At 38.7% G+C, this 10264-nt stretch overlaps 1 protein-coding gene across 1 annotated transcript; it reads right to left on the bottom strand.

Annotated features, from left to right (window-relative positions):
- Positions 1-405: 405 nt before the first annotated feature.
- Positions 406-9643, bottom strand: tmed5 (transmembrane p24 trafficking protein 5). Its single transcript, XM_061887965.1, has 4 exons — positions 9313-9643; positions 4359-4456; positions 4105-4285; positions 406-1152 (listed from the first exon to the last, which is right to left on the bottom strand). Exons 1-4 carry the CDS (start codon positions 9496-9498, stop codon positions 934-936), a joined length of 684 nt encoding a protein of 227 aa, XP_061743949.1. The 5' UTR covers positions 9499-9643; the 3' UTR covers positions 406-933.
- Between the last annotated feature and the right edge of the window lie 621 nt (positions 9644-10264).

Here is a 10264-nt window from a genome sequence, read left to right on the forward strand (position 1 = left end):
TTTATGACACGGGTCTTAAATGCCTCTTTGAACGGCAAAGGATACCGATCCCAGAATCATGTATATAAAATATTTCGGATGATTCAACTGCCACCCGCCCGAATCTAATTAAAATCAATTTTTCGTCATGTCAACCGCCCGACCCGCGGATAAACTCCACAGATGAGCCCGCAAATCACGCATCTCTAGTTCCTGTACAGTATTTCTCCAACAATGGTCATGTGGGGACATAAATGATAGTATTTTGAGAGGTAATCATGGATGTCGGACATCACTGAAAGGCCTAGGTGGGAAACGCACGGCCCGCCACTGCATCCAGAAAAGGCTCGGCAATCCACTTTTCCACTCTTTATTCAATCGGGAAATGTGCAAATTCAGAAGTGTTTACTTAAATAAAAGTAACAATTGGAATCATACATCAAATAACTTTATTGGACACATTTTCATTTTTGAGGTCCAAGTCACTGCATGACAGTAATAAGAATAACGATTCCAACCATTGAGGTCAAAAGCATTTTCTTTTAAATTTACACATTTACAAGTAAAGGAATAAATATCTCAGTCACAGCAGCACCCTCGCTATGGTTTTTCTTTGCGGTTGTTCAGTAACTTAGGTGTAATCTTGGTTTCTATGTCAGTCGACTTTACAAAATAAGGACGTACTGTGCTTTAGAACGGCGTCAGTCAGCGTTAACAGCTTCATGTTATACACTAAAAGTGTTGACAGTGTAACAAATTCTAGTCTAAGACCTGTTAAGGGTCTCATAAAAATGTTGTGTCCCATGATTGAAAAGACACATCCAGTGCTTTGAAGACCTGAAAATGCTGTTTGTTGTGTTAATGTAAATATATATATATATATATATATATATATAAGCTCTGCGGAAATAGTAAATATTCCCTTTTCTACCCACCAGGCCTCCCTGGGAAATGCTACGTGCGAATCTTCTTCTTGTCCTCGAAAAGCGAGCGCAGCAAGTAGACCTGGACGCCCGACACCAGCATCATCACCAGCAGGTTGACCACCGACCAGAAGTTGACCCTGTTGTAGTTGCTCTCCTGGATGTTCCTGTCGCGGGCCTCGAAGGCGCGCAGGATCGTCTGGATGTGGACGCTCTTGCCCAGGCGGGCCTTCACGCTGTTGATGGTGTCCTTTAGGGGGAGGAGCCAGACAAGATGACATGAGTTAAAAGGTACGCAAATTACAAAAACATAATTTGACCTCAACCCTTTTTCAACATCCAAATTTCTCCAATTTGTTTTTATTTTTTTTTTAAGACAAGGGGAAAACACTCAAGGCAATACATGTCGATTCTGGAAATGAAACTGTCCTAATTTTTAACAAGAGTCCACCTTTGAGGACCAACCTATTTCACAAATTACTGGATGAATCCATAAAAATCCATAAAATTGCATATTTTTGAAACTGTAAACAGGTTCCTCTTAAAAAGTGGAGCGTGTTACCCCAGTGAACATGCTTCCAACTCCCCTTCGAAAAGCTGTGCACTATTAAATGCTCACTTTGGCCATTAATTCTAATTTCCTGATTTTTATTGAACCGCTAAAGGCTTTATGGCCACATGCGTGGACAGCACCTTTTAGCTCTTATTTCCAAAATTGTGTACACTACTGAATTGGGGTTTTAAGGCCGCTTATGTGGACACTCATAATGCCATCTGGTGGTGTCAGAAGAGTTTAACATACAATTGAATTTGGAGAAAAAAAGTGTAAAAATAAGAAATGTGTCACTAAACATGAAGTACACGTTTGTGTACTTATGGACTAAGTACATCATATCAAAAGATGATTCTTAGTTTTTATTCTAATTAGGGTCTAATAAGCCCAAATAGCAAAGAAAAATAAAAACAAACAAACATGTAAACAAACAGCTTGGGCCTCAAGATGTTAAATCAGCACAAATGATTTTAATAATTTTTGTTGTATTTTGTAGGTTAAAGTGTTTTATATACAATCCAGGCCAAAAGTTTGGACACACCTTCTCCTCATTCAATGTGTTTTCTTTATTTTCACGAGAATTTACATTGTAAATTGTCCCTGAAGGCATCACAACTATTAATGAACACATATGGAGTTATGTACTTAACAATAAAAAAAAAAAGATGAAATAACTGAAAACATGTTTTATAGTCTAGTTTCTTCAAAATAGCCACGATTTGCTCTGATTACTGCTTTGTCAAATTTTGGCATTCTCTGGATGACCTTCAAGAGGTAGTCACCTGAAATGGTTTTCACTTCACAAGTGTGCCTGATACACATATATATATATGAAAATATATATATATGAAAAAAAATATATATATATATGTATATACAGAACTGTTTCATGAGGGGTTCCCTCAATCATCAGGAGATTCTCCTGATGATTGAGGGAACCCCTCATGAAACAGTTCTGTAGAGAGGAAGTAGTCTTGTGATTTTTCCCACACCTACATATTGCGCTCTACCACGGTATCGAGCACTATTCTCTGGATAATCCAATCAATACATATATATGTATATATGTATATATATATATATATATATATATATATATATATATATACACACACACACACATTTTCTACCGCCTTTTCCCTTTGGGGTCGCGGGTGCCTATCTCAGCTACAATCGGGCGGAAGTCGGTGTACACCCTGGACAAGTCGCCAACTCTTTGCAGTTTTATATATATATATATATATATATATATACATATATACACACACACACACACACACATATATGAATCCATCCATCCATCCATCCATCATCTTCCGCTTATCCGAGGTTGGGTCGCGGGGGCAGCAGCCTAGGCAGGGAAGCCCAGACTTCCATCTCCCCAGCCACCTCGTCTAGCTCCTCCCGGGGGATCCCGAGGCATTCCCAGGCCAGCCGGGAGACATTGTCTTCCCAAAGTGTCCTGGGTCTTCCCCGTGGCCTCCTACCGGTTGGACGTGCCCTAAACACCTCCCTAGGGAGGCGTTCGAGTGGCATCCTGACCAGATGCCCGAGCCACCTCATCTGGCTCCTCTTGATGTGGAGGAGCAGCGGCTTTACTTTGAGTTCCTCCCGGATGGCAGAGCTTCTCACCCTATCTCTAAGGGAGAGCCCCGCCACCCGGCGGAGGAAACTAATTCCGGCCGCTTGTACCCGTGATCTTATCCTTTCGGTCAAGACCCAAAGCTCATGACCATAGGTGAGGATGGGAACGTAGATCGTCCGGTAAATTGAGAGCTTTGCCTTCCGGCTCAGCTCCTTCTTCACCACAACGGAACCGCATTACTGAAGACGCCGCACCGATCCGCCTGTCGATATACACATATGAATATAATACATAAAAATTTTATATACAGTATATATACATATATATATACACATGAATATAACACATACATTTATATATATATATATATATACACACATATGAATATAATACATACATTTATATATATATATATATATATATATATATATATATATATATATATATATGTATATATATATATATACATATATATATGTGTATATGTGTGTGTATGTATATATATATATATATATATATATATATATATATATATGTATATATATATATATATATATATATATGTATATATATATATATATATATATACATACACACACACATATGAATACCTATTATATTATAATATGAAGATGGGGGTCATCACCTCACTTGGTCACTTGAAAGGTGCTAAAAAGTGTGGGCATATATACTGTGTACATACACATACATTTATGTAAATGGCAGCTTTTTAGAGTACACATTCTAGGCTCATGTTATACTGCGTTGGGTTTGAAATGCTGTAAACAAAAGTCATCTGTAAGATACCTTCCCTGCCTCTTCCTGTCTGTCATAGCAACGCCTGTCTGCCTTTAGACACACTTCCAGGGGTGGCGGCGTCTCCTGTGTCGCAAGCTACAACAATTGTGTTGGCCTCTATTCAGCTAATAGGCGAGAGTTCATAACACGTCATGCTGTGCATGGCTGGGTCACTTTGCACCTAATGAGGCAAACAGTAGATGGACAAAGTCTATAACCTCTTGTATTGGCTGTTACTACACGTTTTGGCTGGCTTGCCCACTCACCATGATGTCCTCCAGCTTCATGTCCAACATGTCTGTCCCGTGCACGTACTCCTTCCAGTCGTCGGGCTCCTCGTCGGCATCCATGTTGTCCAAGATGAGCTCGAAAAAGATGAGTTTCTCCGAGACGGCGCTGAACGTGTTGTCGAAGCAGAACATGTAGTCCCCGTCCTCGGTCTCGATGCTGGACGAGACGCAGTTTGTTTGATTTTACAGGTGACGTTTCCCTGCCACGGATGTTGAGGGATTAAACTTACGTGTGCATCCCGTCTGACTTGTGATGGTCACTGTACAGAATCTGGCCAGATGGAGACGAGATGTAGAAATCCACATCCAGGCTTGCACCGTCTAATACCTGTGAATGATAATCTTAGGGTTTCTACAGATAGTAGCAAATCTAATTAATCGGCATTGACCGACGATATTTTTTATTTTTTTTACAACCACAATATGAAAACATCAGCAGATACAATACATACACATATGATACAAGTATGTCGTATAGAAACAATGTGATAAGTAGAGACTAAGTTAGTAGTACTAATTAGTGTTCCTTTCTGCTGAGCGGTGGTGCTCAGAAAATCCCATATTTTTACAAATTTTTAGAAGTTTTCCCATGTGTGTGTGTGTGTGTGTGTGTGTGTGTGTGTATATATATATATTTACACACACATTATATATGTATATACATATCTACACACAGTATATATATATATATATATATACACTTATATATATATATATATATATACACACACACAAACTCGTTAGGCTATTTCATCCCTACAAGCCTGTTCACAGTTTATATATATATATATATATATACACACACACACACACACAATTCAACGTTACGTTTTTGATGGGAAAATTACTTTTGAGACAATATGATTTTCCTGAGCGGCTAGGAGACACCTAGAGTAACAAGCGGTACAAAAAAGATTAAAAAGGGCGGATTTAAAACAATAATTATATATATATATATATATACATATATATATATATATATATATATACACACACATACACAGTGGGGCAAAAAAGTATTTAGTCAGCCACCGATTGTGCAAGTTCTCCCATTTGAAATGATGACATAGGTCTGTAATTTTCATCATAGGTACACTTCAACTGTGAGACAGAATGTGAAAGAAAAATGCAGGAATTTTAAAGAATTTATTTGTAAATTATGGTGGAAAATAAGTATTTGGTCAACCATTCAAAGCTCTCACTGATGGAAGGAGGTTTTGGCTCAAAATCTCACGATACATGGCCCCATTCATTCTTTCCTTAACACGGATCAATCGTCCTGTCCCCTTAGCAGAAAAACAGCCCCAAAGCATGATGTTTCCACCTCCATGCTTCACAGTAGGTATGGTGTTCTTGGGATGCAACTCAGTATTTTTCTTCTTCCAAACACGACGAGTTGAGTTTCTACCAAAATGGATACATGGATGATACAGCAGAGGATTGGGAGAATGTCATGTGGTCAGATGAAACCAAAATACAACTTTTAGGTATAAACTCAACTTGTCGTGTTTGGAGGAAGAAGAACACTGAGTTGCATCCCAAGAACACCAAACCTACTGTGAAACATGGGGGTGGAAACATCATGCTTTGGGGCTGTTTTTCTGCTAAGGGGACAGGACGATTGATCCATGTTAAGGAAAGAATGAATGGGGCCATGTATCGTGAGATTTTGAGCCAAAACCTCTTTCCATCAGTGAGAGAATGGTTTACCAAGTACCTGATTTCGACCATAATTTACAAATAAATCCTTTAAAATTCCTACAGTGTGAATTCCTGGATTTTCTTTCACATTCTGTCTCTCACAGTTGAAGTGTACCTATGATGAAAATTACAGACCTCTGTCATCATTTTAAGTGGGTGTACTTGCACAATCTGTGGCGTATTTTGGGGACCCCTGGTCTAAAACATACAATTGTTTGTATACAAACAAATGTAAGTGTTCGACAATAATAATGTTGAATAGTTGAAAAATAACCGTGAAAAGTAATTGTGGCCAAATACAGCACTGACGTAATCATAACTTATAACAATAGCAATGCAAGTATCCCTGTCAAACGCAATTAATGTATTTTCACTACTGTAGTATTTTGTACTGCTGTAATTAGAATGTGATTAACTTAACTATCCTAAATAGGTAAACATACATCAAAATAAGAGGGACTCTCAATATTTGCGACCAAAAACTGCACTTGAGTAAATATTGCAATTGTATACAATGTGGTTACTGCCTCTGGACATCGTATTTAACACCATTTAAGGCTTTAAACTGAGCAAAATGAATTTAATGATTTTGGTATCACCCTAACTGTACGTATACAACTTTAGACATATCGATATCAGCGCAATGAGAGTGATGATTACCAATCAAGTAGGGCTGGGCGATATATCGGTATATACGATATATCGTGGGTTTGTCTCTGTGCGATATAGAAAATGACTATATCGTAATATTCGAGTATACGTTCTCACACAGTTGCTTATAGCTGCGGGCATTACACTTCAGGCTTTTCTCACTCTTTCCTGTCTTTCCTTTTCACAGACAAGCAGGCGCAGATTCTCACACACGTCACATACTGTCACGTCATACGTCACATACGTATACGCCCTCGCAGAGCAGTGTGGTAGCAGACTGGGCTACGTTAGCTGCTAACGTAGCCGTACGAGTGGGATTACGAGAGAAAGAAAGTGCGGATCTGGTAACAAATGAAGGAAGACTTAATTCCCAATAAAAACAGAAGGGTGTCCGTCTGGCGGTGGTTCGGCTTCAAGCGGGAATATGTCGAACAGACAACCGTAATTTGTCACGTGTGGGTGGGGCAAAAGCATCGCTATAAAAAGTAGCATTACTGCTAATATGTAGCATCATTTGAAAAGTCACTCGCTAGAGAATGAAGAGAATTTCATACCCGTTGTAACATACCACATAGTGAAAGACGAATAATATTTGATTTCCTATCATGCAGCTCATTTTTATTTGACGTTTAAAATGTCTCTGACAGTCTTGCAAATTATGTTTTGGAAATGACTTGAATGTTTGTGCCATTGCTTAATAACTTTAATAAATACAGTTGTGGTCAATTGACTTAGTTGTGATATCCCTCTCTGCATGAAAGTTTAAAAGTAGCATATATGAAGGCAGTATGAAGAAGAATGTTTTGATGTACACTAGGGGTGTAACGCAGGGGTAGGGAACCTATGGCTCTAGAGCCAGATGTGGCTCTTTTGATGACTGCATCTGGCTCTCAGATAAATCTGAGCTGACGTTGCTTAACAAGATAAGTAATGAATAATTCCACTTGTAATCACAGTGTTAAAAATAATGTTCAAAATATAAAACATTCTCATGCATTTTTAATCCATCCATCCATCTGTTTTCTACCGCGCCTGTTCAAGAAGTTGCGTTAATGGTAAGAAGTTATTTATTTATTATTGGTTAGTGTGGGGCTTGCCCTCCTGGGGGTTCTTCAGACTGCCAAGCACCGACATGAGAGCCTGTTTCAGGGTTACAATATTGTTTTATTTTACAATAAGTCTCTCAGTTGCTTTCCAGCAATAGTATTTCCAGCCCCAACCCAGTCTCTCCTCCTGGCTGCTGCTTATAACAGAGTGACAGGTGATTAGATAACAAGGCCCAGGTGGGCCATCTACGCACCTGTCGATGCAGGCCCGCAGGCCACGCCCCCTCCACAGTTAGCTTCAGAATAAAAATATTATTACAAAGAATAAGAGACCTATTAAACTCTAGAAATGTTGGTCTTACTTAAAAATGCACGTGTTTAGTTGTGTTCTGCGTTAAAAAAATATTATATGGCTCTTACGGAAATATATTTAAAAATATTTGGCTTTTTGGCTCTCTCAGCCAAAAAGGTTCCCGACCCCTGGTGTAACGGTACACAAACATTTCGGTCACGATTTGGTTCATTTTCGGTACAGTAAGAAAACATCAAAATATAAATTTTGGGGTTATTTATTGACCAAATTTGCAAAATCTTCCACCAAAAATATTTTTCTTAGTTAAACATTTGATGCGCGGTAATGGGAACCTTGGATAGGTCAATAATTCATAATAACATTGATTTTGATTCAATATTATGTTTTGAGCGATGATAGTTTGAAAGAAAAAAAACAGCTTTGTTTTATTAGTCAACGTTGCAACTTTTTCTAAATTACATTTAACTTTTAAGTTTTTTTATTTCCTTTTTTGTAATGTTTTTGTTTATTTTAATAGTATTTTTAGAATGTGCTGTGGGCCTTTAAAACATTAGCTGTGGGCCGCAAATGGCCTCCGGGGCACACTTTTGACACCCCTGCTATAGATAATGAAAAATAAAATCTGAGCCTGGCGACGCATGCGCATTTATCATAACTCTCTCGCTCTGTCTGTCTCTACCCCTCCCTCACAAAGGCTGTTGCGTGCACAATTTGTTTTGTTTTTAACCCCTTCTTAACCCCGAACGTACATTGAAAATACACGCAACCCTAACTTAAAATGCCGGACATTTGAGGCATTTACGAAACTCCACCCGGACAGCCCCGCAAAAGAGGACATATCCGGTGAAAAGAGGAGGTATGGTCAGTCCATCGTAGCCCGGTCACTGCTAGCATGCCGTGTGTTGTGCCTCGCTGTGCATTGTTTACACAACGTGCGGTACGCTACTTAATATGTCCGTGTGGAAACTCGTTCGGTACACCTCCGAACCGAAACGGTTCAATACAAATACACGTACCGTTACACCCCTGATGTATACACATATAATCATCATACTGCTGTGATTATATGTATCAAATGTTCATTCAAGGCCAAGGCAAAATATCGTAATATATATCGTATATCGCGATATGGCTTAAAAATATTGCAATATAAAAAAAAAGGCCATATCACCCAGCCCTACAATCAAGTTTATGTGCCTCAAGTAATCATTCTGTGTTCTATTCTGATAACTCTTATCAATACTTTTAGAATGTTTGAGTAAAACAGATTGGTATCAGCAATACTACAGTGGTATTTACTTTTGCTCGATACTACGTTTCGCAGTATCGTTCACCCTTAACATACAGAGGATTAAATTAAGGAAAATAAGACCCGTTATCAATTGGAATGATAGGCGTGCCATTCAAAACACTTTTAACTGAATTCTAATGTATTATACTTGATTTCCAAGACCTATAAGCAGAGTTTGTGACCTGATATTCAATTTCCAGGGAGGCGTCTTTCTTCATAGTCTGGTAGAAACATTCCTTGCGACCAGCGGGCAGAGTGAACGTGAAGTCGCTGTCCAGAGACTGGGAGAAGGAGGCCAGCGCCAAAAACTTCTCCGAAACTACGATGAACACGATAAGGACAGGCAAAAATGTCCGGACAGTGTCCATAGTCGCACCCGTGACTCTTTAAAAACACGAGAAGAAAAAGAGAGCGTTCGATTGTTCTGGCACTGACAAAGTCAGCTACTAGTAGTGATTGTCGTTCCTAAAACTTGACGACACTTAGCACGCTGCAAAGCTAAGGACCCCGCCTGATTCAAAATGTGTATATTTATTCTTTCTTTATTATTATTCCGCCGCCTCTTCGAGCTGTAATTTGACCCCCCAGGACTGGCGAAAATTGCCATCTAATAGAAAAACCAAACCCCAAAAATTAAAATTGTGCTCTTGCGCCCCCTAGGAAAACACACAGACAAAACTGCTTGTAACTTCCGCTAGGAATGCTGTAGAGACATGAAACAAAAACCTCTATGTAGGTCTCATTTAGACCTACATTTCATAAAACAACTTCCTTCAGCAAAAATCAACAGGAAGTTGGCAAAAACCCCTTCAAAACAAAAGTTTCCTAAAAAATGTAATTTTTGCCTCTTTGAGCAGTAATTTGACCCCCTTAACATGAATCAAAACTCACCAAATTTCCTTAAAAACTTAATTTTTGCCTCTTTGAGCTGTAATTTGACCCCCTTAACATACTTCAAAACTCACCAAATTTTACACACACATCAGGACTGGCGAAAATTGCCATCTAATAAAAAAAAAAATAAAAATTGCGCTTTAGCGCCCCCTAGGAAAAAACAGACAAAACTGCTTGTAACTTTGATTGATTGATTGATTGATATTTTTATTAGTAGATTGCACAGTTCAGTACATATTC

This window comes from Nerophis ophidion, linkage group LG26 (assembly GCF_033978795.1).
Source record: "Nerophis ophidion isolate RoL-2023_Sa linkage group LG26, RoL_Noph_v1.0, whole genome shotgun sequence".
NCBI lineage: Eukaryota > Metazoa > Chordata > Actinopteri > Syngnathiformes > Syngnathidae > Nerophis > Nerophis ophidion.

Bases quoted from the DNA above. Each gene is read 5' to 3' on its own strand.
- tmed5 (XM_061887965.1), bottom strand. From the start codon at position 9,498: ATGGACACTGTCCGGACATTTTTGCCTGTCCTTATCGTGTTCATCGTA. The intron at 4,457-9,312 runs GTCACAAACTCT...TATCATTCACAG, and splicing joins CCCTGGAAATTGAATATCAG to GTATTAGACGGTGCAAGCCT. The intron at 4,286-4,358 runs GTAAGTTTAATC...CGTCTCGTCCAG, and splicing joins AAGTCAGACGGGATGCACAC to CATCGAGACCGAGGACGGGG.